Source organism: Musa acuminata, chromosome BXJ1-5 (genome assembly GCF_036884655.1).
Source record: "Musa acuminata AAA Group cultivar baxijiao chromosome BXJ1-5, Cavendish_Baxijiao_AAA, whole genome shotgun sequence".
In the NCBI taxonomy this organism is placed as follows: Eukaryota; Viridiplantae; Streptophyta; class Magnoliopsida; order Zingiberales; family Musaceae; genus Musa; species Musa acuminata.
This window is the reverse complement of record NC_088331.1, coordinates 1,366,242-1,393,921: the sequence shown is the minus strand read 5'-3', so window position 1 is coordinate 1,393,921 and position 27,680 is coordinate 1,366,242. Positions and strand designations below refer to the sequence as shown.

The 27,680-nt window shown below is 41.1% G+C and overlaps 5 protein-coding genes and 1 long non-coding RNA gene across 8 annotated transcripts; 2 read left to right on the top strand and 4 right to left on the bottom strand.

Moving 5' to 3' along the window:
* Positions 1–4,505: 4,505 nt before the first annotated feature.
* On the top strand, positions 4,506–13,385 carry LOC135585673 (uncharacterized). 3 transcript variants are annotated; one of them, XM_065181392.1, is made up of 14 exons: positions 4,506–4,662; positions 5,130–5,359; positions 6,928–7,102; positions 7,980–8,063; positions 8,139–8,380; positions 8,456–8,690; positions 9,260–9,339; positions 9,407–9,491; positions 9,989–10,120; positions 10,278–10,391; positions 10,543–10,590; positions 12,657–12,741; positions 12,833–12,889; positions 12,973–13,385. In XM_065181392.1, exons 2-14 carry the CDS (start codon positions 5,139–5,141, stop codon positions 13,119–13,121), a joined length of 1,707 nt encoding a protein of 568 aa, XP_065037464.1. In that variant the 5' UTR covers positions 4,506–4,662; positions 5,130–5,138; the 3' UTR covers positions 13,122–13,385. The 3 variants fall into 3 exon arrangements, with proteins under 3 accessions (XP_065037464.1, XP_065037466.1, XP_065037465.1); XM_065181394.1 differs by having other exon boundaries at positions 12,657–12,713; positions 12,973–13,065; XM_065181393.1 differs by having other exon boundaries at positions 4,527–4,662; positions 5,104–5,359.
* Positions 13,386–13,932: 547 nt separating this feature from the next.
* LOC135675037 (berberine bridge enzyme-like Cyn d 4) lies at positions 13,933–14,752 on the bottom strand. The gene is made up of 2 exons (XM_065185296.1): positions 14,387–14,752; positions 13,933–14,343 (listed from the first exon to the last, which is right to left on the bottom strand). The coding sequence occupies exons 1-2, from the start codon at positions 14,750–14,752 to the stop codon at positions 13,933–13,935; spliced, it is 777 nt and encodes a 258-aa protein (XP_065041368.1).
* A 459-nt stretch (positions 14,753–15,211) lies between these two features.
* LOC135672910 (uncharacterized) lies at positions 15,212–18,679 on the top strand. The gene is made up of 4 exons (XR_010513163.1): positions 15,212–16,045; positions 16,190–17,800; positions 17,891–17,944; positions 18,224–18,679. It is a non-coding gene; the product is annotated as an uncharacterized LOC135672910 (long non-coding RNA).
* A 257-nt stretch (positions 18,680–18,936) lies between these two features.
* LOC103983553 (uncharacterized) lies at positions 18,937–21,854 on the bottom strand. Its single transcript, XM_009400784.3, has 2 exons — positions 20,426–21,854; positions 18,937–20,325 (listed from the first exon to the last, which is right to left on the bottom strand). Exon 2 carries the CDS (start codon positions 19,746–19,748, stop codon positions 19,101–19,103), a length of 648 nt encoding a protein of 215 aa, XP_009399059.2. The 5' UTR covers positions 19,749–20,325; positions 20,426–21,854; the 3' UTR covers positions 18,937–19,100.
* Positions 20,002–20,602, bottom strand: LOC135675036 (LOB domain-containing protein 4-like). The gene is made up of 2 exons (XM_065185295.1): positions 20,426–20,602; positions 20,002–20,325 (listed from the first exon to the last, which is right to left on the bottom strand). The coding sequence occupies exons 1-2, from the start codon at positions 20,600–20,602 to the stop codon at positions 20,002–20,004; spliced, it is 501 nt and encodes a 166-aa protein (XP_065041367.1).
* Positions 21,855–21,941: 87 nt separating the features above from the next.
* LOC103983554 (probable galacturonosyltransferase-like 7) lies at positions 21,942–26,549 on the bottom strand. Its single transcript, XM_009400785.3, has 6 exons — positions 26,158–26,549; positions 25,827–25,978; positions 25,265–25,375; positions 25,042–25,192; positions 22,545–22,819; positions 21,942–22,421 (listed from the first exon to the last, which is right to left on the bottom strand). Exons 1-6 carry the CDS (start codon positions 26,425–26,427, stop codon positions 22,175–22,177), a joined length of 1,206 nt encoding a protein of 401 aa, XP_009399060.2. The 5' UTR covers positions 26,428–26,549; the 3' UTR covers positions 21,942–22,174.
* Between the last annotated feature and the right edge of the window lie 1,131 nt (positions 26,550–27,680).

The following is a 27,680-nucleotide window of genomic DNA, read 5'->3' as shown; positions in this document are numbered from 1 at the left end:
TTGGGCATAATGGTGGCTTCTTAAGCTTTTCTCTTGTTCGTTCGTGTGTTATTACTCAAGACATCGGCCCTAACATAGTCCAACCATCTTTCCACCAAAGAATCGAGGTAAAGCAGATTCTTGAAAAAGAACTGAACAAAATGCTTCCTACCCTCGAGATGCTAGGATTTTCAAAGGACCCTCAAAGCTCAAGATCTTTCCTTGAAAGAAGAGGAGGGAGGCAAATGTTAGCATTTGACCTATGCAAGAGCAAGTTCTTGTGCTTCACAACACCGAAGATAATTAATCTACCAGACCTAGAATTTTTAGATATATTACTATATTTAGGATGAGAGGGATTGCAAGAATGGTAGAAAATATAATGCAATATTTCGAGAGTCCTTGTGCTATAGGATAATAAAGCAGATTTATCATTCTCGTTTAGAGGTTTTATTCGATGTAGGCTACCGTAATAAAGTACTAATAAGCTAAATAATAACTAACCTCAATTAGTACCTTATTGTTGTATCATTACTAACTTCATCACATTCGAGTTTAGTATCATCATTATGTTGTAGCCCTTCTCGATCGCACATGGGATGTCGACCGGCTTGGGATGTGAGACATACTTGGCCAACTCTTTGTTGGGAAATCATTGGGGGGCGACATCATATGCGCAGCGGAAGAACAAGAAAACAAAAATCCCCGATTCCCCAAAAAGATGTTCGTCGTCGTGCGAAGATTGGTGCGCAAAAATCCGCAAAAACACAAAACTGCGTATAGAGATTGTGTTACCTAGGGAGATCGTATATCCCTGTTTCCTTGCAGATCCTTAGGAGAGGGTGAAGGAGGTCAAGCGTCCTCCTCTCTAGCGGTGATCCACACAGCAGGGTTGCGACGACGCTCCTCAAAACTCCAGGCCTACTCTGAGGTGGAGAGGGAGAGGAGAATAGGAAGGGCAAGCAAAGACTCTAGCCTATGAGGCTGTGAATCCCTCCTATTTATAGAGATCCCGTGTCAAAACCCTAATGGGTCCTTTCCCTAGTGGGTATTGGATCTGCATCCAATAAGACAAGGGCTCCGTCGGATATCTCATATCCGAACCTCTACTCATCGCAATGCCTACCATATGTGTGTGACCCTCTAGGCCCAATATCGAGCTGGCCGTGAGTCATACCTGTCAGAACTCCTTCTAACTTAGTGAATTATTATCTCTGTAATAATTCACTCGACTCATCGACTACGGAAGTACTAGGCCACTACGCCGTAGTCCCCAGACGATACAGGGGAATCCAATCCATTGGACCTGTCTGTCCTCAGTTACCATGTACCTATAGTCTCTCATCCATCTAATATCCCAGAGACCGTATATCGAGCATGGTGCTGTCAGACCCATACGGTTTCTACTCGAGTCTCGCTCTAATCGGATTCTCCCGGAGAACTCTTTCTCTCTCAACCCGAATGACCCTGGCCAGGGATTTGTCTGAGCAAGAACACATAGGATATTCCTCTCATGACGCCGAGAGTGGATGATCCTCTGTCGACACTCAATAGTCCTCGTAAGGTCGACTACCACTCCCAATGACCAGCTGTACTAGATCTGAGAACAGTCAAACCTATAAGTCTGGTATCAAAGAGTGGAGCACTCATACAGGACATCCTTGGTGTCTCAAGTCTAAGGACCAGATACACCACTAGGACTATGGAATCGCTGTCTGACAATAAGGCATCATCAACCATCCAGCATTCCGTAAGCGGATCAATCAGTGAACTCATTCTCCAATGAGCACCTGTACTGTATCCCTAGTGTCCCTACACGAGCAGCTATGAGACCAGCTGCATCCATCATATGGACGGGTATACAGCACACCAGTCTATCCGGTTATCACGATGTCCCTCTCGAGTAACCTATGACCGGGATTATTTAGGATATGTATTTAAAGGTGAATCGATCTCATTATCGTGATCTCATCACGATCCGATTCCCATTGCACAAATCCAAGGACATCACAATATATATGCATTTATGCAATAGTTATAAAGTGATATACGCCATAATATAATAAGCAAAAAGATTCTGTATCAAGTCACACGTGCCATCACTCACGTGATTGGCTTGCTGGGCACCTATGACTAGCAGTCTTAGGGGTCCATAGGTAGTACCTTGTGTCAAGTATTATTCGATAGGGAGATCGTCATTAGGCAGCACTAGTATGACTCCCTTAGGTTGCTTCTCAACTCTTTGAAGTTGACCCTCATTGGGAATCTCATCACTACGTGATAAGTCGATACCATCAGCCTTAGTTTATTTAATGTGGGTTACCCTATGATCGCGTTATATGCTTAGGGGATATCTATCATCATAAACTTAATCAACATTGTTTTGAAGCAGAGCTCATCTACGAATGTTATGTATAAGTTTACAGTTCCGATAGAGGAGATGGAGTCGCCAGTGAGCCTTGTCAGCGAAAAAGTCATTGATGTGAGGTTCTTAGTTGACATCTTAAGTTTTCGGAAAGCATCAAAGTAAAGGATATCGATAAAGTTATCTTTGGGTTGCCCTATTCTCTTGTGCTCTTTTCAGTGGTAGCTCGGGTGTAAGTCTTATGACTAGATGAGCTAATCCTCTCGCGAGGCGCTCTTTAGATATTGGTATCGTGTCAGGTTGAGGAATCTTAGTGAGTGTCAATAGCGATGGAGCCAGGGACTGTGACTAAGTTGATAGCATCGCTTATTGGACCAATTAGGGCAAAAGCAAAGCAACAACCTATATCATGTCTATTATCATCTATACTTGTTGAGTAAGATTTAAAAACACTTCAACGAGGATGAATAAGTAGCTTGAAGCCGTCCTTAGGGGTGAGAGACTTGGGTCATTGAATAGGCACCAGTATTGCATTATAGTTTACACTGAGATGGATGCACTAATGTGTGGAAAGAGTGACTATTGCCCTCCTTGGATGAAAGTAATATGGGTTGAAAGCAAAACCTATTCGTTCGAGTGTTCATTAAGAAGATTGACGGGAGATGTTCCTACGATATCGAGCCCCCATTTTAGCACCAAAATTTCACGAGAAGATGATATTGACATTCGAGTTAGCCCTATAGTTCAAATCATGTGTATAGAACTATTCGAGGTGGAAATATTGAGCTCCATATAGAGTTAGAATCATATAAAAAGGGATAAGTTCAATTGTTCGAGAAATAATTGATTTAGACATAATTTTTGACAAATTAGATTTTTCAAATTATCCTACCTAAAAGTCATATAATACACCACGGTAAGAGTTCTGTTCATTTCTTATGCATAAAGCCATCGATCGAATGCAATGTCAATATAAAGATAATAGGAAGGTTAATATTTTCGTTATTAATTTAAAATTTGGAAGTAAAGAGACTATTTTCATGATTTAAATCTTAATTTATGACTTTAACAATAATTTTTTTATATGCTTGATTTATGCATGCCAAAATTGCATCATTCTTCATACTTGGGAGACCTTTTACATCAGATTAAATCAAAGGATAATTCCTCTCCCTCTCTTGTTTCATTTAAACGTTTGCTATGTTTATGTTGGAATTGCACATAATAGCATCATTATTTACGATTCGTTTATTTATTTTCTAAAAAAAAATACAAAACAACATTTAAAACAGATAGTCAGAAATATGAACTATATTTTCCAATATTAAAATACGTCATCAATAGTCGTGCTATCCCCGTGATTTAATGTGATCTGGTCGTCTTTTATATTTCAGGGCCTTATCATCACCATTAATAATTATTAACGAGGCGTCGGCCACTTCAGAAGGAAAGGCAAAGCCTCATCAAGAGTTGTGCTCGCCCCGTGATTCAAGCTGATCCGATCGTCGTATTCTTGATGGGGCGCGGCTGCTTTAGGGAAAGAAAGCACGGCTCGACTCCATCGCGCCAATCGCTCCGCCGCCTCGTCCTTCTTTCCACCTGCCCGCAGCGCGTTTGGACCACCACCGGCTGCCCTCAGCGTCCCGAACCGACGCCTCCGGGACCGCCTCGCACACGCGTCCCCCAGCGCCGCCTCCGCCTCTCCCTCTCGCTCTCTCGGCGCCGTGCGATGCTCTCGTCGCCACGCGTCTCCCCTTTTTGGCTCCCTTTTTTCTGCTTATATTATCCGCTCTCTCCAGGGAGACGGCGTGCTTCGACGGCCGCGTTTCTCCTTGTTATGCCCTTCGACCCACCGTCGAATTACACATATACCGCTCTCGTCCCTTCGTGTCCAAGGGCTTCTCGGTCATTTCATTCGCTAGTTGGTAAGCGCACGCCTGCTTTTAGAAGATGCACCTCTTACGTCTGGCAGGGGCGAAAGGGTAAATAAAAGAACAAGATAATTTTTGCGGTTACACTCCGCACAAAGATGAAAATTAGAAGAAAGATGCAAATATCACTTTAATGTCGTTGATCGTAAAATATTGTGTGTCAGGGGTGTAATTGCATATAAGGCTTGAGAAAGAAAAGAGGGTTATTTTATCAAGCGTTGGGGTAATAAAGGGCTGATAATTATTTTGATCGCGTCGTGGGAGGAAGGTGGGGAGAAGGCGGTCGAAGGTGTTGGTTGCGGAGGGTCAAAGCGACGCTGGTGGGATAGAATCCGTGTGTTCCTGAAGGGCGAAAAAGTTTCATCCATCGACGAGTTCGAGATCCAGGTAGGTGTTGCTCCCGCTCTTGAGCACTCCATCTCGGTTTTTTTGTGGACGAGTATGGTCGATGGAGGCGGCAGTTCAGCGGTTTTCTGGATCTTTGCGCTTTCTGGGGTTGAAGTGGTCTCTAAGAAGCGGAATTTGTAAGGTGCTAGGAAATTAAGTGGTTCTTCTGGAGGAGATTTTGCTCTCTCGTTTCTGGAATTTAGTGAGGATAGATGTTTTGTTGTTTTATTTGTCATCGTGCGAAAAGATCTCACTTTTATTGGGAATTTTAGTGAGGAAATTTGGGATTTGGGGTTCTTTGTTCTGTTCGGATGGCAATTTATCGTTTAATACTTCTTGGGTTTAAATCGAAATGTCGTACTTGTACGACAAATTTTCTAGCTGGATGCGATAATACTGTTCCTGTGGTTTATGATTCAGTGGTTTGATCGGAAATAACAGATTTTGCTCTTGGAAATATTGATTAGTGATCGAATATGGACTCCGCGAGAAACTGGTTTCGTAAACTGCAATCTAGAGGGGAGAAAGTTAAGCCTGGAACGGAAAAGAAGGAAGCAGGAAGTGCGAAGGATATGCAGAAGCCTCCAATTGATGAGGCGCCTTCGAACATCACGAAGCAGAAAGTTGCCGCTGCAAAGCAGTACATTGAGAACCATTACAAGTCTCAGATGAAGTCCTTGGAAGATCGGAAGGAGAGGTGATCTTTTTTATGCATTTCCTTTTCTTTTTTTTTTTTGCCTTTGAAAGAGTTACATTTTAGGTGCTTCTTATGGCATCAGAATATTGGTTTCAAGAAGTGATATAGACTGAAATCACTGATCACTCAGCTCTAACAAAACTCGTATTTGGTCTTTTACTTCGTGAAACCCATTCGAATGAATTTAAACATATTTTCTAGGATGTCTTACAAGATTCCATCGATAAGAAACTTTCTATCATTGTATGATGGAAATGGAGATGGAGCTGGAGCCGAATATAAAGGGAAGCTATTTGTTGTCACACAGCATGTGTAGGCTATTTTTATGAAGCAAGTGCACTAGATATGCTGACGACTAGTAGTTAGCCATAGGATATCAATCCTGCATGAGCAAGTCTATCAAATGTGCTGCTGGCTATTATTTTTCCGGAAAAAAGCTATCACCCACATACCACTGAGGACATCTCTCCTTTTCTTTTGTGAGCTGCTTAAACTCCACTTACATCACTAATAATCACCTGGATTTCATTTTGGTGACTTCTGAATTAACTGTGGCATGATTGTTTTTACCTTTCCATTAGCATTGCCTCTTGTCCTCTTACATTTTAACCTGAAACTTTGATCTTTCCAACTAGGGTTTCTCTTTACAATTGGCTATAAATTTCTAACTATACGGGTCACCTTCATGGAGTTCCTCATGCCATTGACAGCTATTGAGGGCATGTAACTAAATTAACTAAGAAGTACTTTATTGTTCGTAGCTCGCTAATACTAAATGTCACTAAATTAACTAAGAGGTTCATCTATATTTCATTAATTGTTCTAAATATTACATGCAATCTGTTTTTTTTTTTTTTTTTCTCAAGTAGTTTGATTTCATGAGTTCTTTATAATTTGAAGTTTAGGCAACCTGTCTCTAAATGCTTGATTATCACCTCTATGCTTCTACATCTAAATGTGTGCATCAGTAGGTTTTTGCCACAACACATTTTCCTTGAAATATCTAAGAAAATTGATGTTCTTGATATAGTTACTTTTTCCTAGCCTTTGTTCCTCACCATCTTCCATTGTTTTGTTGCTGAAGCCATTACTGGATTTTACTCATCTACTTTACAATTTAAATGATTGGTTTTGATGTCAGTCAATCTACATATTCATCACCTTGTACAGAATGAGTGATGATTGTTTGAATTCTTTGACTTTCTAAAGTGTGCAAAAACATTATGCAATCTACGTCTTTTGAAAATACTATGGGCCTAGAAAAGTGCTTCAGCAATGTTCTTGTTTCAAATATCTTTTTATTTAAATATTTTTCGTGCTCCTTTTCAGTTTCTTTGCTGTTGCATTTCAAATTGCCATTACTGTTTCTCATAATTATCCATTGATTATACTACTCCTCTCTTTTACATATTGCTTTTATTTTTTGATTGATTATTGAATCGATTCTGATATCATAACCATTGTCACTCCTGCCTTCTCATTATGAGACTAGTTTTCTTATTTAAATATCACCTTTGGGTTAATTTTCACTTAAACATCCTTTTCCATTCAATGGATGATAATTTCAGACGCTGGATCTTAGAAAGGAAGCTTGCTGATGCAGAAGTTTCTGAAGAGGAGCAGAACAACTTTCTGAAGAATTTAGAGAAAAAAGAAACAGAATACATGCGTCTTCAAAGGCATAAAATGGGAGTGGATGATTTTGAACTTCTGACCATTATTGGCAGAGGGGCATTTGGAGAGGTTAGCTTGTGCTGAAGTTCTCATTTTGAGGAATTTTATCTTCAACATTAACATACAGTGTTTCTTGTTTAACATTAAGGAATATGTAGACCTACTGAAAAACAACTAAAGTAAGAGAAAAGAGGTTGTAGCCAACAATGTGTGCCTTTTGCTAGTTCCTTGTCACAGTGCGGTCTGATTGGAGTCTCACTAGCTTGATGAGTTGTGAATCACATGAACCAAATGCTTTAGCCAAATTGATAGTAGCATACTCATCTAGTCCTATATAGCTTCATAACCATCCTCCAACTCCTGATGTGGGACTAGATTGGGTTGTCATGTTCCTAGTTGTTTGTTTTAAGTTCGATGGTCATCTTTAAAGTGGCTCCAGTTTTCTCTTCTAATTTAAGCTTCATCTTTTTTGAAGTACTTTGCTTCTGTATTTGGATGGTAGGGCAACTTCTCTAATGCCATTGTATTTGCTTTCTCCTTTAGCTTTGGAACATCCTCTGAATTTCCCATGTGAATGTTCCTTTCGAGTTTCAGTTATTAGGTTTTGGATAGACTTGTTAAATACATGTTTAAATATGCTAACCTTCTTTTTGTGATACTTTTAAATAGCATATAATGATTTAATGTGGTTTGGTCATTTGGTGACATTGTGTTCCTTGTGTAAGACCAGTATCTGATCACCAAATCACCAAGTTGATCTTGGATTTAGGCTTCTTGCCACAAAAGTTCATATGGCCAACTTAATCATAAATTAGATAGAGGATTAAGTGAATGTATGCATGTTATTCAGAGGTTACTTGATTAAACACTTGTATTGATGATTGTAACTTAACTGTTATTGTATGCCTGATTGGAATATTGATCAGGCTTCTGCATAATTATGCAGGTCAGAATTTGTAAAGAGAAAACAACTGGGCATGTATATGCAATGAAAAAACTTAAAAAATCTGAAATGCTTCGGAGGGGCCAGGTATGGTTAATATTCATTCATCTGTTGTTTTTTGTGTTTTTTACAATCTACCGACTGTTTTTGCATACTTTGTAGGTTGAGCATGTGAAAGCTGAAAGAAACCTACTTGCAGAGGTGGATAGTGCCTATATTGTGAAACTCTACTTTTCTTTTCAAGATGATGAATATTTATATCTTATCATGGAGTATCTTCCTGGAGGTGACATGATGACTCTACTCATGCGTAAGGATACATTGACAGAGTATGAGGCCAGATTTTACGTTGCAGAAACAGTATTAGCTATTGAATCTATTCACAAGCATAATTACATTCACAGGTATGCTTCTTCCGGTTGTTTATCTCTTCTTGAACAGCACTGTAGTAGACTCAGTCTTGCTTTTATCTTTTGTAGGGACATTAAACCAGACAATTTATTGTTGGACCGAAATGGTCACATGAAGCTTTCAGATTTTGGTTTGTGCAAACCTCTGGATAGTAGTAGTTTTCCTAATCTTAATGAGCCTGATTATGCAACGGGAAGAAATATCAAGCCTACACTTGATGATAAGCGATCTGATATCTCTCCTGCTCCTAGGCGTACTCAACAGGAACAATTACAACACTGGCAAAAGAATAGACGGATGTTGGTAATATTCAATCCTAAATTATTTTACTTCAGTCTCTGAATGACCATTATGTTATGTGTATCATAATTTCTTTTTAAGTTACCTATTAAAGTATTCGATGTTGAATATATAAGATTATACAATTTTCTTATCCATTTGAATGACTAGAGTAAACATGCTTAGAGAGTATAAAGTGACATAAAAATTGTTCCAAGAATGTTGTGTTATGTATAAACAAGAAATCTGATCCCCTTTTGGGATTATTTTCCAATATATATCTTCTGTTGTATTAGTTGATGGCTAAAACTGGAGGCCTATTATGCCATTAGTATAAACTATTTGCTCTTGTATGTCAAATCATTAGTTTAGCAAGAAATTAAACTTTTTATACTTCTTGTACATCTTATTTCTACCTTACCGTAGAAATATAGAACTTGATCTATTGGTTTTTTAGCTAATTGTAGGGTGACACTATATGTTTCTGGTCCAAAACTTGTGATAACATTTGCTTCCATTTTAGAGGAGATGTTTTAGCATCTTCTTCATTCTAGCACATTCTCATTCTGTTGTATGTTCTTTGATCTATCCAGGCTTATTCAACTGTTGGCACACCTGATTACATCGCTCCAGAAGTTCTGCTAAAGAAAGGATATGGAATGGAGTGTGACTGGTAAGGTCCCCTGTGTTTCTGTTTGAAATATATATTTGAATGTACTGATCACATGCAAATTTGTTAGGTGGTCGCTTGGAGCAATCATGTATGAGATGCTGGTGGGTTACCCGCCATTTTATTCTGAAGATCCCATGTCAACATGTAGAAAGGTCTGTTAACTGTTACCTAACATTCCAGATTTTCGCAATCGTCTTGGCAGGCTTCTGGTAATTGTAACTAGTTTATGTTGTCATTGTGTTCAGAATCAGGGATCTGATTCTGGTTGTCAGGTGTACTTGTATTAACTAGTAGATTATGGCTTTGGCTCTCATGCTGGGGAGTTACATAAGAAACTGCAAATCATATAGCTGGCACACTATTTTATTCTAGGTAATAGACATGCCTCTTATGTGAGTTAACATGCCAAAAAAATGGCCATGCTATGTGTCAACATTATTGTTGTGGCTTATCCAACTTCAAATCCGGAATGGTGCTTTTCATGCTGGTTTGTGCTGATCAGCCTGTCCATTGTTGGTTAGTTGTAACAGAAACTAGACCTTTTTTAAGATAAAATGCATATGAGGAACTGGTCTTGATTGAGGAGCATTTCCAATAAACTGATTATGTTGGCATTAGTTTGGTTTTCTTATTTGCTTCGATTTTGCAGATTGTAAACTGGAGAAACCACTTGAAGTTTCCTGAGGAGGCTAAATTATCAGCTGAAGCTAAACATCTTATTTGCAGGCTTTTGTGCAATGTAGAGCAAAGACATGGGACAAAGGGTGCTCATGAAATAAAGGTTTGCACTTTTTAATTTTATGTGTCATCCTACTTTTATATTATGTGTGGAAAATTGATATCAGTGCTCATGAAATAAAGGTTTGCACTTTTTAATTTTATGTGTCATCCTACTTTTATATTATGTGTGGAAAATTGATATCAGCATCATGGTCCAGGCACATCCATGGTTTAAAGGCACCCAGTGGGAGAAACTATACCAGATGGAGGCTGCTTTCAAACCAGAAGTTAATGATGAGTTGGATACTCAAAACTTTGAGAAGTTTGAGGAGGTATACCTTCCTGTCAGTAATCAAAATTATTGTTTTGTGAATAAACTTATAATACAGGGCTTGTAATCACTTGCCATCTGTTACATCATCCTTGGGAAGCATATTTGTGCTTCTTCCTTGAATACTTTGATTGACCTTTATCTTGATGCAGACTTCAGCTTCAGTTCAAACTTCTTCAAAATCTGGTCCATGGAGGAAGGTATGTTTTGCTTTATTGCTCCATCAATTACATATTTTCTTGATAAGGTCATACTTAATTTTGATTGAGATAGTTTAGTGTTATGCACTTACATATTATTATGGAGTAGTAATTTTATGGTTGATGCCATCATTTCTTGGTGACTTGGAATCCATGAGTATTGAATGTTGATGCCTTTTGGAATTATTACAATTTCTGATTGCTACTTATTATTTACTGAAATACACAGGTTTGCTTTTTGGCATTCAGATTGAGTTATTGCTTTTTGCAGTAACTTCAGAACATTCTAAAGAGTAAAGAGTCCTATTATGAGTGTCTTGTCTAAAAGAAAGCTATCCATTTTATTTGGATCTGAAAATGGGAATTATCCATTCTAATTTAAGTTCGAAATTCTTGTTTTCACTACTGTATGTGAAGGTTTAGTCTATACTAATATTGAAAATTTTGCTAAATGATTCAATCACATTGTGGGTACTAGGGTTCAATGTTTTTAATTTCGTAACATACCGCCTAGTACGGATAGTACATACTGCTCCGCCAGCCTATCAATGGATTGTCTGCTACTGGCCCGATTCTTCTTCCTGGATCTCGGAGTCATGATGCAAACCTTCTTCGATCCTAAGAGAGGAGCAAGGGAGAGAGAGAGAGAGAGATGGGGTTGTGCGTCTTTAGGCCGGACAGGTGCGTGGGAGGGCGGTGGAGCTTGCAGGGAAGGATGCGATGGCGGTGGAGGAGGGCAACGAAGCGGCGGGCATCGACGCGAAAGGTGATGGGAGAGAGAGAGAGAGAGAGAGAGAGAGAGAGAGAGAGAGAGGAGGGATGGGGTTGTGCATCTCGAGGTTGGACTAGTGCATGGGAGGGCGACCAAGCGATGGGCGTTGACGCGGAAGGTGATGGGAGGATTTCTATATATATATATATATATATATATATATATAGAGAGAGAGAGAGAGAGAGAGAGAGAGAGAGAGAGAGAGAGAGGGATAGGGTTATGCGTCTCGAGGCCAGATAGTGCGTGGGAGGGCGACGGAGCTCACTGGGAGGGATGCAGCGGCAGCGATGGAGGAGGGTGACCAAGATCGACGAGGCCCAAGGGTTGGGCGGGGCCGATTCCATGTCTTACAGCAGGGGGTCACGAGTCCTAACCGAGTGTGTCAAGTCAAGTAACTCGCATTTGATGGTCGTTGTGGTCGAACCAACCCGCATCTGCTTGCTAGAATCTTGGCATATTGCAAGGTATCGCTCAGTACACCAGTATCGTATCGTACCGAGCAATGCTTGGTACGCTAGTATGGTACGAGATTAAAAACCTTGTTAGGGCTTATTTCCAGACATGTAAAAATATGATAAGGTTAACAAGAGAGAGAGAGAGAGAGAGAGAGAGAGATTTGTTTCGAGATATGAATAAAAACTATATCATTTAGGTGATAACAATAATGAAGAACACTCATGTAGTTTAATATTGCACATGTAGGAAAGAGAATTATCAATTGCCTTCAAAAGCCCATTATGTGATCATTATGCTTGTCTAAGCACTTGACGTTTCCAAAGATAAACAGATAATAGATATGAATGCTCATAAAGCTGACAAATTAAACCAATTTTGATAGCTATATTTGTAGTTGATCAATAAAAAAATGGTTCAGATTTTCTTTTGTTGTATTAATGTTTCATCAAGTGCCTTTTATGTGTATTTTTCAAAACCCCATATTTATGATAATTGCTACTATTTTTGAGAATATGGAATGGTATTCTAAGTAGGAGTGGCTGATCATGCAAGTTAAATAATGCAGTTGGGTTTATTTGTGTTGGTTTTCAAGTCAGTCGGAATATGTTCAACCCTGAACTGATTTATAATTTGGATAGATGACGTTATCGATTACTTTGTATGTGTGAGAACTCGTTGTTTGTGTTGGTTTTCTAGTCAGTCATAACATGTTCAACCCTGAACTGATTTATAATTTGGATAGATGTTATCAATTACTTTGAACGTGTGAGAACTTGTTGTTTGTGTTGGTTTTCTAGTCAGCTTAACTGATGTGTGTTTTTTCCATCTGGTCTTACAGATGCTTCCATCCAAGGATGTCAACTTTGTGGGTTATACATACAAAAATTTTGAAATTGTAAATGACCATGAAGTCCTTGGGATCGGTGGTTCTCCCTTTCAGTTTCTCTGATTTTCTAGAATTACTTTATTTTTGTCTTGTCTCTGATATTTTTCATGCTTGTCATGTTTGTACAGCCGAGCTAAGGAAAAAGAGTAATAAGCCAAAGAGGCCAACAATCAAGTCATTGTTTGGTAATATGCTGCTTCTTAGTTTTCTCTGATTGACTAGTTGGATTGGTTATATGAGAAAAATTGCTTTATGCATGTGGTTTCAGACATGGATATGGCTGCTACTCCAAATCAGCCTGTCCAAGGAAGTTTTCTCAAGCTATTGCCTACGCAGATGGAGGTGCCGGAGGGCATAGAGTCATCCTCCCACTCCAGCAGTTCTTCTCTGGATCAATCCCAATCTCGATATAGATAGGGTCAATCGCTCCAAGGGGTTGCTGGTTAATAACCAAACAACTAAGAAGTTTGCTATTTTGCGGTTGCATTACTATCTCTTCCATTATCGTGTACATAAAAAAAGGGTTGCATGAGGCATCGGCTTAATTACCTGTAAAGTTGTGGTTCCAATTTCATGACGGTAACCTCAAATTCCTTAATTTTTGTAACAATGGATTTAAAGCTGACATGAGGGTTGCTCATTGTAATGTAATTTAACCACTGAAACAGATGGTTTTTTTTCTGAGCTGTGCAATGTCTGAAATGTAGGTTTTAATGGATGTAAAAGAACAATCAATTTCTTTTGTGTAACTTTTCAGATTGTGCAGGAAGCAACATATGAATGGTCATGTCTTGGCATGATGAAGATTAATAATTTGTGGTTGGATCACTGTATTTCAGATTGTGTGTTTGATATGAAGGTTTTCTCTTGTGTGTAGATTAATGTGATATAAAGTTCATCATTAGTAGAAGTTTGATCGTGTGTTCGTTCGTAAAGGTCAGCCTCCCCAAAATCTCTCATGGTCCCTTAGGATCTATAAAAGAGAAAATGAGTTAGAGAAAGCGTCTCACTCGAGATCCACAAGTAAAAAAATCAATTCATAGACAATGCAAATTATAAACAGACTTTATAAGTTTTGAACGATTGCACAAGTCAAAATGACCAAGTATAGATTTTTAGAACTTTATCCGTGACATTCTCCCCACCACCTACCTATTCCTATAAACAGACTTTATAAGTTTTGAACGATTGCACAAGTCAAAATGACCAAGTATAGATCTTTAGAACTTTATCCGTGACATTCTCCCCACCTACCTATTCCTTCGACGTCTTCGTCGACAATTCTCCCCCACCTACCTATTCCTTCGACGTCTTCGTCGTTGTCCCTAACGGTGAGGTCGTCGACAAGCTTGGGTGCGACGTGCTGCCACCTCTCCACCAGCTTCGTTGCGCCCTGTTTAAGGGTTATAGTGATGCTGAAGACGGTGACTTTGGGAGGCACGTGGACTAATCTGATCTTGTAGGAGAGGACGACGCCGAAGCTTGCCGCGCCGCCTCCTCTTATGGCCCAGAAGAGATCCCCGTCCATGGACTCCCTGTGCAAGATCTCGCCTCTGGCGTCCAGCATTAGAGCGTCGACGATGTTGTCGGCGGCCGTCCCGTGCTTCGTCATCATCATCCCGATCCCTCCCCCGCTGAACTGCACCCCGACGCCGACAGTGGTGCAGATGCCAGCGGGGAACCCCGGCAGCGACGTTGTAGTAGACCTCGCCGACGGTTGCACCGGTCACCACCCAGGCCGTACCATCGGCTGCGTCGACGGAGACCGACCGGAGGCTGGAGATATCGACGACGACGAAGGGATCGTCGCCGGCGGAGACATAGGACATGTCCTCGTAGTCGTGGCCGCCGCTCCGGATCCTGATGCGGAGGCCGTGGGTCCGGCTGCAGGCGACGGCCGCCTGGGCATCAGCGGGGCACGTCGGGAGGACGACGAATGCGGGCTTGGTGGTGCCGGCGGAGAGGAACCTGACGTTCTGGATGGAGTAGCGGAGGATGGTGGTGTTTGGGGCGTAAATGTGGTAAGCGGTGGCGATGGAGGGATCCATTCCATTAATGCTTATCTGTCTCGATCCGAATCCTACCCAATTTGTTATATACCGGCGTTTTGGACCCGCAAGCTTATGATATCCGGAGCCTAGGTGGATCCGACCCGTTAACGTCCCTGCACAAGGTTATGTTGTGTTCCCTAATCTGCCCTCGCCTGGCAATTTTATTCCTAAGAGTCGAATCGACGGGCGGCGGAGGAATGTATCGCAGACAAGAAGAAGAAGAGGAAGAAGAAGAAGAAGAAGAAGGCGTAGCGACGGGGGATTGGCGCTACAGAAACCTCGAAGAAGCCCTCGAGATCACATCCCTCCGCCGAATCATCAGCGCTTACCAAGGACTCCTCGTGCTCTCTGTTTCCCTTCTTCATCTTCTCTCTCTTAATCGCTCCTTTCATTTCATTTCTTGGGAACATCGAAAGCTGGTTGCTTCCGTTTCAAGAATCCGGTAATGTGCTCGTCAAGATTGGCATTCCGAGTTTACCTTCTTGGTTGATGACGGGGTTGTTTTAAGGTCTCCACTGTTTTGCTTATGATTTGCAGTCCTCGTGTGACAAGTGCATCCGAGATTGGTTTCACATCGAAATCTGTTTGCTTCCGGATGCCCTCGCTGTTCTTTCTCTGAGTTCCCGATTTCCATGAAAATGGCTCCATGATACGTTGCTTGATCAGGATCCCCAACTTGTCGTGAAGATTGGCTTTCTGAGTTTTCGTTCTTGAGGCTTTCACTATGTTGCTTATATTTTCTTGCCTTCGTGGTTACGTGCACTCCAAGATTGGTCTTACATCGAAAGCTGATTGCTTCCATAAGCCCTGCCTGTTCTTTCTCGAGTTCCGACGTCCAAGGAAATGGCTCCTCGATATGGTGCTTGTGAATAACAAAGAACTCGATCAGGACTCAAGTACGGGAAGAGACATCTGATCACCAAGATTGGCTTTTCCAATTTGCATTCTTTTCTCGAAGATATCTAAGATCCGATTTCCAAGAAAAGGGCTCAAGCTCGGTGATGTGTTTCTTGAAGTGGTTTTACATCGAAAGCTGATTGCTTCCATAAGCCCTCTCTGTTCTTTCTCGAGTTCCGACTTCCAAGGAAATGGCTCCTCGATATGGTGTTTGTGAATAACAAAGAACTCAACCAGGACTCAAGTACGGGAAAAGATATCTGATCACCAAGATCGGCTTTTCTAGTTTGCATTCTTTTCTCGAAGATATCTACGATCCGATTTCCAAGAAAAGGGCTCTAGCTCGGTGATGTGTTTCTTGAAAGAAAAAGAAAGGATTATTTCAGGATTTTGGTATGGAAAAGAAGTTATCTGATCACCAAAATTGTCTTTAATAATTTGCATTCTTTTCTCGTCTTTCTTGTGGTGTGTGGGTTTACTTTGGGGGATCCATTTTATGTTCAATTCTATCTGTTTGCTAACAAAATGTTGCTTCAGTTATGACATCAGAAGACCGAAAGATCTTTCAGAGAGCTTCCACCACCTTCCCATATGGTTACATTCTGTTTATTGGTATACTACAACGATGACGACAAAGCCGTAAGTCCTAATATTTTATTCATTGATATGTCAACTTTAAATCACACTTTTCTTTCTAAAAATTTCTTGATATTTACCGTAAGGAAAAAGGAAACGAATTATTTGCTTCGCTGCTCTGGTTTATTAGCAGGCATTAACAGCACTGCTATATAGTGCCATCTGTTTATTATTATTGTTATTATTATTGTTTGCTAATCTTTATTTCGTTGGTTAAAAGTTGAATTGCTTTATTTCTAATGAAATTTGCTATTACCTTTCACCCCACCCTCACCCTTCTGCAGGCACTTCTCTCTCATCTTCTGATAAGGTACACCAAAGACTTAGATGGTAATGGATTTTTTGGACTAAAATTTTTCAGTCTTAATCTAAGCTTCTATGTGATAGCAAAGAAGGTATTGAATTTGATCATCAATTTTAACTACTCCATGACATCTATATGCTAAAATGATTCAAACTGCAGCTCCTGACAATAAAACCGGTCTACCTTTGGCCGATTAATGAAACTTTTCTAATCTATTGTTACTCTGTCCAGTTGTAATATGGACATCTTACATATACATGCCTTAGCATATAGAACTTAAGTTAATTGGTAGTTTGTTATAACAATTAACAAACATGAAAACACATTGATCTCCACATTGATGCTCTTTGTTGTCTGGCTCGAAGCTGGACCTGAAAATTGATCCGCGCTCCTGATCACATTGTAGCTTGCTCCCTATTGCTTTCCTTTTGGGACTAGTGATTTGGGATATAAGCGGTGCTGTTATTTCTGAGAAACATCGATTTTTTATTTTTGTGGCAGTGAGATATTAGATTTAATTTTAGTCTTACTTGTTTCTAAAAATCAGTTAACCTCCTGCCAAACTCGGCAAATCCATGTTGGACAATGTCCCCTAAGCGATTGTTATGAGAAACTCTCTTTGTAGAGCTTAAAAACAGTTGTAGGTAAAAATTTGTCCTACAATAAGTTTCAATGTAACTATCATGTTGATGCTAGAAATGGATGTTGTTGTCAAAGGTTCCCGTGAACTTATTTTCTAATGGTGGGCAATTTTGCAATACTAGAAAAATCAGATTAACATATAATTAAATTAAATTGTTTCTATAATATGAGTTTGAATCTTCATAATTTAAAATAAAACTTCAGGAATTTTTTTCATGATCTGTCACCTCATCTTAGTTTAAATGTAGTCCTTGTTTATTTTTTCCATTTCTCCTAGTTGGTGCATTCAAGTTCTCGCAGACTCCACCTTGTCATGGATGAATATGACAATATCATCTGAATTTGATCTCTAAAGTCTGAAGGATCTTACTTTTCTTTTTCTTCCTTTTTGTATATGTGTTTTTCTGAATGGGAGTGGGAGACATCAGCTAGATATCTTTCTTAGTTCTCACTAGGTGTGATGCTAGAGAGAATGAACTTAACATCCCCATCTGTGACATATGTCCATTGAATCTAGTTTGGAAGATGCAAGAATGGTTGCTTCCCATTATGGATTTGAAAGGGAGGTATGCACAATTATTTTTATATTATTGCAAAACTGTGCAAACATGTTGTTACATGTTATTGTTCTTTAATGACCATGTTCGATGATGCAGAAGGATAAAACATTTGTGACGATATACACTGCAAATCTTCACTGTATGATGCAAGTAAGCTTGGAATATTTTACATTATTTCTCTTGTTTACATATATTTTAATGAAGTTGAAGGAAAAGTAACAATTTTGCATGCATCTAAAAGTAACATTAGTTTTCAAGTTTTCATATTTTGCATCTAAAATGCCCTAGAACTTACACACGTAAAATCATACCATAATTCAATTAAGGATTATGTAATCGATCCCAAATAGTTCAAGCATTATTATTTGTTATTATTATTGTTATTGATATTATTGTTATTAACACCTCACACTTGTACTTAAAATGCAGAACTGATAGTGTGCTGACTTCTGGACGATGAAGAAACGCTGATGACCAGAGTCGATTCCTCCATGGTAGGAAGTGTTCCCTTTGGCGTTTGGTTCCAGAATTGTTCCATTAGCTAAGGTGATTCACACTTAGTCTGATGAGATAAGTGTATGAAGAATGTACGAAGATGCATGTAACATTGTGGAAGAATGTACGAAGGTGCTTTTCTTCGTCTTGAACTACTCCAACTTGATATGGGTGTTACTCAAAGCTCTAAGGTTGATGCACAATGTCACAATTTGAATGCTGAATGTCACAATGTCACAAGTGACGGTGAACGAAGTTTACTCCCACATCATATATGCGTCGAGTATTTTACCATCATGGACATAAAGCATAATTCCTCTTTTTGGTGCCTGTGACTCTTTTGTTCTGCGCTTAGTGCTGCATATAGTGTTTGGTGACGGCGGTGCCTATCACAGTGCATCCACAGACTTATCCCTTGGGGTTACCTGTTCCCATTGGAACACCGTTCTTGGTTGCAGGTCCTCACACATGTCAACCATGAAGTGTACATCACAGACTTATCTCTTTGGGAGTGCTGATTCCAATTAGAGCACTGTTCTTGGTGCAGGTCCTCACATGTCATCCATGGAGTGCTGCACTACTGTTCTTGTGGCCAAAACCATCATCAAGTTGCATTTAACAAAAGACAAAAACTGTTCTTGAAGATGTTTGGAGAGGAAGAATAAAAAGGTCTTCTTTTCAAAGACTTAATATTTGCACAACAATCTTATTGGGCACAAAACAAGAACAAGAACGAGAACAGCAGAACAAGCATCATTCTGCTGCATCAACCAAAATAATTCTCCTATCAAGAACAGAAGCCCTGATTCCATCATGATCGAGGTTCTTGATCACAGAGCACGAACCTCGTGAGGCCCAAGGCGCCGCAGGACAGCGCGAGGAGCACCGTGGTGGCGAGATCCCTGGCCGACCACTTGCGCACCTTGGCGGCGCCGCCCTTGGCCTCGACGCGCAGGCTCTTGGCCCGCCGCAGCGCGTCCACCTCCTTGAGCAGGTCGAACTCCGCGCCCTTCCGCTTCAGCTCCTCCACGCACTTGGCCAGCAGCAGCCCGTCCTCCCTCTCCCGCTCCAGCAGCCGCTCCAGCACGCTCTCCGTGTCGGCCTTGTACCGGACGGCCCACACGATGGCCAAGGAGCAGACGAGGGAACAGAGGCAGGGGATCCAGGAGCGGCGGCAAGCGGCGGAGGGGGGCCTCGCGGAGGCGGACGCGTGGTACAGGAGGAGGAGGACGAGGGAGTGGAGGACGAAGAACAGGCAGTAGAGGGCGGCGATCTGGCGGCGTACGGCGTCGACGCGGGACTCACGGAGGGCGACGCGCCGGGCGACGATCTCCTCCTCCTTCATCCACTGCTTGAGCAGGAGCTTGTGGGTGGCGCTCTCGGCGATCTGGTGGAGCGGGTGGCGAGGCTTGTGGCAAGGGTCCGCCGATGGGCCGCTGCTGCTTCCGCCGCTGGTCATCGTCTCCTCCTTCTTCGGCCTCCAAAGGGGAAAGTGAAGTGGTAAAAGAAGAAGGGATCGAGTTCGACTTATAACGGTACTATTTGAACTGATTGCAACGGTCGAATTGGGGGAAATCCGGTCTCGGACTACACGAAATAGCGCACGACACGGCACACGCTCCAACGGTCGAATTATCTCAGTCGCCGTCTACTACTACGCCCACCGAAAGCCGTGTCCGCCTTTAAGCATCGCTTCTCCATCTCTTGCTCTGCTACCTTTCGTATGAGAAGGAAAGCATCGGTGTTTGTCCTGCATCACCCTGTCCGGGGGTATAGATGGGCGAGGGGCACATGGATGAGGAGCCTGTGGTGGTGCTCCCTGTGCCCGTGGGGCTCCGGCCGAGATCGAGGTGGGCGAGCATGCGCAAGCGGACCATCTGGGCTCGAGCCATGGCGAGTTGCGCCTCGAGAGCCTGGACTTGGCAATGGAGGGAGGAGATGACGCCCACGCACCCGTACACTGGATCTCGAACCCGGGCGTTGGCCTCGTACACCAGGCTGCTCACGGCATCTCCTCGGTGCTGCACTGCAATCTCCTGTGCTCGCACGACAAGAAGCTCCACATGGTGAGTTCCGAAGTCCAGACTCGTTGGAATTTAGGGGTGGTGTGCGTGAGAGAGACAGAGAGAAGGGGACCTGCAAGAGCTTGCTGACATTGCTAGCTCCGAACACCCTGTGCACATTGGCGAACTTCTGCGGCTCGTCGGCCGGGAAGTGCGGGGCAAAGACGCAATCCCATGCGCAGCGCCGCCTCAAGAGCTTGCACGCCGCGCAGGGCGAAGCTGTGCCGTGCTGTCTCCCTGCCTCTTTCATCCTTCCGCAGATTCCAACCTCAACTTACCTTTAGCGCCCATGTTGGAATCCTTCCTTGCCTTAAACATAACCTTGTAGAAGAAGACAAGAGAGCAAAGGTGGGTGAGGGAGAGGGAGAGGGATGAGATGGTGTTGGTATGTGAAGACAAGATGTGGCCTATGGTTTACACAGTCAACGTGCACATGGTGAAGAGATGGTAACGCTGTTGGACCTACCTTCCTCCATGTCGCTTTGTCGTCTCTCACCTTCTTTCTTGGGGTCCCGAGCTCGCAGATTGGTACCTCTCCTGCAAACAAATTGTGGGCGCAAACCCTCCTCTGCTTGTGCTACAAAGCTCACAAGCCTCCAGTCGTCCTCGCGAAAAAGAAAAGCTCTTGCACTCACATGCATAACAAATATCTTCAATCTTCAGAGAGAGAGATAGAAAGAGATCGGTAGCAAAGAGATACAGTTCAGTTCGATGTTTTGATCCTCGACTTTGTTGTCTGCTATTCATATGCAACAAAATGAACCAATCAAGCCATGTGGGATTTCTTTTGCTCCACCCAAAGCCTATCAACCAACACTTCCACACACATCAGTCTTATCGTCTTCATCTTCTCTTGTCTTCTGATTCTTCAATGGTAGTCTCACGCAGATCAGTCAATCCACATCCTGCCTTCTCATCCCCAACTGTTTACTCTCTTCCTCAGTTCTTTATAATCACTGATGACCCGTATGTTGGTGTTCTCTATCTATCAAGCGTCATTGTGCCTTATCTTGCTACTCCATCTCAACATATCAGTCTTCCTTTGATTCCACCTGAGCTATTTCGATTTTGGAGAATCTCCTTTACAAAAGTAGCTTGATTGGTTGGAAATCAATCACGCATCAAGGCAATATGGTCTTAGTTGGCATGAGAGGCCCGACTGAGATCATGAGATCCTTATCAACATGGGGCCATCTTCACAGGTCAGTGACAAGAAAGAAAGTTGGGTAGGGAGTTCAATCACAACCTCTGTTTGCCACTCAAATGGTAGAGCCAAATGAACAAAAAAACAAAGAAAGTCTTCTGTGCAAATTATATATGCATGAAATGTGGAGGAAGATACAGTTAATACCACACAAATGTCGGGAAAAATTAAAATCCTCTGCCAGAGCAAAGCTTACTCAAAACACTATTATTGAGTAGCTATCAATCAAGTTCCAATGTTGTTAGCTGGCCACACAATATCAACCAAGCTCAACTTGTGGAGAATTGGTGCATAACTATCAATCATTTGTATCTCTTCTCAAACACGATGAAAAAGATGAATGAAAATTTTGACAGGAACACTGCAAGCTTTTTACGTGTAAACATTGTCATCATAACTTCTCATAATTTTCTAGTGTTTGTTAAATGATTTGAAAGTTCCTTGTCAATGGCCAGTATAGTAAGTTACATCTCATAGAAAATAGTCGGGCCACGTGTGTTTCCTTTGTTCTTTGCGTACATGCCATCAATCTTTTATGGCATGAAAAATAGACATACCTAGAAATACTTGTCAGATATTGATTTCCGGTTGGACAGAACCATCAGGTTGGACAAAGCTTTAGTTCGTATGGCTCAAGACGGCATCAAATTTTGGAGTAAGATATGTCTTCCAAAGACTGCCATGATCGAAATTTTGCTGCTGATCCTTGTCATTGGAGCAGATCCTCTTTGGACCATCAAAAGGAAGAACGTTGGTTTCATTCTCTCTGACAAGAGGTGTTGATCGATGGTGCTTCCAGAAGGCAGGAAGTTTGAGATACCTTCCGTAGAAGGCCAATGCAATCGCTGGATTAACCTGATTTGGCCTGCAAAGATAGCCATGCCGTTGAGTGAAAAAGGTACCACAGCTAAGTGAAGGAAATCATGCAGAAATATTTGTAATAATGTATCATGCAGGTACGCAGAAAGTATAGGAAGAAATGGGAAACCTTTGTGTTCCAAGATTCAGAATTTTGTTCCACCATGCAATGACATCTACTAGATTATTATCGAGCTTTCTCGCATCAAATAAAAGCACATTGAAGTCAGGTAAGCAAGCATCTTTGTCATAAGGTTTATCAGACACCCAAGTCTTTGCTTCTGTTCTTTGGATTGCATTTAAAACTTCAAAATTTACATAGTCGCCCAATCTTCTGTTGCAGTCTTCAGCAGCTGCAATAGTATAAGACCCCAAGTCAACATCAAAGAGCTCCTCAACATTTCCCTGTAGAAAAAAAGGGCAGCAATTGCTTAGAGAGAAAAAAATAAAAAAAGAAAACAGTCCAATGTCATTCTGATACTCCAATTTTATCGACACAAAATAGTAGATTACTTAATATATCTACAAAAATGTTTTCTGTCTGTACCAACTGCAATATCCTATGAAATCTTCTGATTCTAAAACATTATGTGAGAAAACACAGGTACTACCTTTTGTATCCGATCTCATGATTATGCAATTTAGTATGAACTCCATAATAATGATTACCTCGATGAATTGGAGGTAAGTTACACTTTGTGGAATTCATTTAGAGTAAATGGATCATTTTCTGAATAAAGCCTTAGTTGGCCCTATAGTGTAAAATACAGGTCGGAGATCAAATGTTCATTAAAGCTGTTCACAAGACAATCAAACATCACCATGGACCATATCCTATGTCTTATAGCCGAAATTTTCGTGGGGACTATAAGAGATTACATAAAATAATTCTAAGTCAACTGTTCTAAAAAATTTGCCTGTGTTCTGAAGTATCAAAACAGTTCCACTACTACAACAGACTCCAATCGCCATCAGCAGTTGAGAAGCTCCCTTTCCATTTACTTGCCCCTTCATTTTTCTTCTGCCTTCTACTTTGTCAACACAGATCCCAAACTGTGACTTGTATCAGTTTGATAAATGGTCATATGTAAAGTGACAAACCCACAGAGGAAAATGTTATATAACCTGCTAAGTAAGAACTACATGATTTTCTGCCCCATCAATCATGAGTCAGTGACCATGGAACATTAACAGAAATCTGGAAAATCACATCCAGAACATCAGTCACAAAGGCACAGACAATGAACTTCCTATATGTTCCTCGAAGAATTAAAGCAACAACTTGACATAAATGTAATTGTTCTTTCCAATTAATAACATATGGATTACTAACAAATTACAGAATTTCAATGTGATAAGACATCAAATATTTACGTGAACAATTGGTGAAGTGGGAGTAATAACATGTTTTGGCCCTTATACTAAGTGGATATGATAAATATAAGGGAAATCAGAATTACACGCAAGCAGCGCTTGGCACCAAATTTAACATGGTGCAGTTTTGTGGCTATATATACTGATATGTGATTGATCAGAACAGAAGAGATCATCAAATATCAGGTTGACGCATAGTGTGCTTCCTCGGCCCAAAAGACTGAAGATATACCTCTCAGTTGGCTAAGCTCCTCAAAGGTATTGGAGGAAACAAATTATTGAGCCAACTAGCATAGAGCCATATGTATAATCCCTTACGACCAGAGTAACTATCAGTATTATCCATCTTATATCTGGATGAGAGTGGTTGTCTCAGTATTATCCATCTTACATAGGCATAGGTTTATTCACATAAATTTTGTGCATTGTTGTGTGATTGTCTTTTTTTGTTCCCTTCTTTCTCCTCTATTCTCTATGATGTCCCTATTTAGGTCCTTAACAAGAAATCCTTTTTTCTTTTTGGCAGGAGATGGAGAATGTTGATGCCTACAGTGTTCTTTAGGGAGCATAAAATTTGTCCAAATCAAATCCTAAGAGGTTCACACCTAAAATCTTGTTTTAGTTGAAGAATGTAACCAACCATTGAGCCACATCCTGGATGGCCTGTGACTAGGAGCAACAATGGAGCAGATATGGACCAGTTAATGGGAAAACTACATTTAAATCCTCTTTTGATGACCATAAACGAACACTGATATGGATATTAAATGGATGACAAATTTTGAAACAGTACTGTCAAGATGAAATGGATACAAATTTAGATATATTATAGATCCAAATCTGAATCAGATTAAAGGCATATACACTGATGTGTATATTACATGAACTGAGTATGTTACTGTCGAATTATTAAATTCAATAAGAGAACTTCAAAGCAAACATAGAACAAAAAGGGAGAACCAGAAACAAAATAAAAGTTACCATAAGCAAAAAGATTAATCAAATTACATCTTTCATTGTATTAACACTTCTGAAATATTCAGACATTCAGATATGGATAGATATTTGCCCATATCTTTATTTGTATCTGATGGTGTTCAGATGGCAAAAGTTGAATACAAACACTAATATGTTACGGACATATATTTATGGAACTATATGAATTTTAGTTGACCAACTTTCACCCTTATTTGTGACTAAGAAATCTATGACACTTCTCATAAAAATCAGAAGATAAGCCATGAAAGAGGTACCTTTACAATGGTATTTGGTGAAACATATAGAAACTTGTTCATCCGGGAATTGATACTTGGGATGGCAAAAGGTACAATTTCATGAAGTACAGACTCAATGAATTCCCCCTCTGATGTAGGAGATATTAGTTTCTCCTTTACTTCCTTTAGCCTACACAAAATTAAGCATGAGCAACATATCAAGACATTTGCAAAATTATGCTGTTGAATATTTGACACTTACCCAATGATTTCGAGGTTGGAACGAGGCAAGAAAACTTTCAGCTTATAATATGATAGCTTCTCATCCTCGGTTTCGGATACAAAGAAATGGAAAAAGATATTCTCTGGATGTCTGGAACAAAACCAGTGAATAAAAGATATATTTTCAGAAGGTTTTGCAAAGTGAAATTGAAATATCATGAAGATGATGAAAGCAATGCCGATCAGTTCTACGTAGTTAGCCAAAGATTATGAACCTATACATACAGATGTGAATGAGCAATCCAAGGAGCCCAAACAAAAAGCAAAGGAATATCATATGAGCAATCACAGTATCAAATGAGCTTCTTATTCGATCAAAAAAATACACCAGAAACAAATTTCCTGAATTTTCTCAATGACGATTATAGAACTGATATCCTGCTTTATCCGAATATGCATCACATTAGACATAATTGTTTAGATCAATCAACTTGATTAATTAGTCAATATAATTAACTCTAACGCAACTAGGATCAAGCGTGGCTATCAAAAAATCAAATGGAAAATTGAGGAGAAAAAAAAACCAAAGCTGGAAGAAGAACCTTGAGCTAGAAAGAGTCGAGTTTGCAAGTACAGCAAGGACTCGAAGGTCCAGGCAATCCATCCAAGAAAATATATGTAACTTTCCAACATCTGCCTCTCGCTTGGTGACCGCACTATGTTCTTCTTTCCCAGGAGTCCTCGAGTTAGCAGACTGTCCAAAATAATGACTTCATCTTAGTTCAAAGATCGTAATTTTCATGAATTCTACTCCCTTCACAATGCCAACCAGCATTCAAAACACTATCGTGAAGGATTTGCCATAAGAAATCGACAAGACGGGGAGTGAAAGGGCAAAAAAAAAAGAGGGGGGGGCGAGGGGAGGGAGCTCACGATCGGTTGCGAGCGATTGGGGTCCAGAGGAATCCAGTTGCGGTGAGGGTCGGTGGGGTCGCGGAAATGGGTGGCGGGGAGGAACTGCAGACAGCCGAGGAGGACGATGAGGCCGAAGGCGAGGGACTGCAGCGCCGGGCGGGGTCGCGGCGGGGGGTCGATGTCCGCGCGGAGCGGCTCGGCGGGTGGCGGGCGGGGCGTCGACGAGCTCGGTTGCCGCCGCCAGAGGCCGGATCCGGAGCTGGCGCTGGGGTCGTAGGAGCCGGCCATGGTCCTCGTCGCGCCTCTCTGGCCGCCTGACGCCTCTGGTTTGGCGTCGCAAGTGGAAGAGCGGGGCAAGGGGAATTTGTTTTGGGGTCAACGTTACCGCGGAAGTCGAAAAATAGTCCTCTTTTTGTTTCCTCCTCGTCAACGCAGACACGGCCGGCATCCTTCGGCTCACGTGTATAAAGGAACCCCTCGCACAGGGTTTAAGTTTTCGACCCACTGCCTACTCGCAAGATCAGTGGGTCCCACAAGCTCAATGTATCGTGGCCACGAGATAGTCGTGCATAACGTAAACCCTACCCAAAAGAATGTATAGTTTCCTGCCCATGAGCTACACACTTTACGATTCGGGAAACGACGAAGATGATCACATCAGCCGGAGCCGAAACCGATGAAGCGTGAAATCCTACTCTAATTAGGTCAATCGGAAATCGATGAAACGACGAAGACGATCACATGCGCCACTACACACATCATGCCGGCATAATAAAAGACGTGAAATCTCAACCTGAACTAATTAGCTCAATCCTACTCTCGTGGATCGAGTCGGTGCGTTAGATTTGATAAAAGAGAACAGAAGACCGGAATTACTGAATAAACTATTAGCATATTCTCACGAGGGATTTTCCTTAATAGAGTAAAAGATTTTCTTATGTAGTTAGAGAAATCTTATATGCTGTCGTGCACCTGCAAGATTATGCTTCTATCAAGGATATCAATTTGGATCGATGTAAAGCAAAAAGTTTATGAGCAAGAGGCTTCGTGAGTGAGTCAGCTAATTGATCAACCGTATGTATATGAGAAACTCGTAGTTGACGACGAACAACTTGATTTCACATAAAGTGGAAGTCGATAGCAATATGTTTCATGTGAGAGTGGAACACCAGATTAGCGCACAGATAGATAGCTCTGACATTATCATAATATATTGTAGGAGTGGAATTGATGTTGAGTTCCTTGAGCAGATTTATGACTCAATTGAGTTCTGCAGTGATAGTGATGATGACACGGTATTTAGCTTCAATTGTAGACTGTGCGATTGTCTTTTACTTTTTAGAACTCTAACTGATTGGATTAGTACCAAGGAAGACAATATACCCCGATGTGGATGTTCAGTCATCAAAGTTGTCTACCCAATTGACATCGACAAAGGCATGAAGAAGAAGTGGAGAGTGTTTACGAAGAAAGAGACCATGATTGAGGGTCCCCTTAAAATATCGTAGGATTTGTTTGACCATAGATCAGTGCATAGTAGA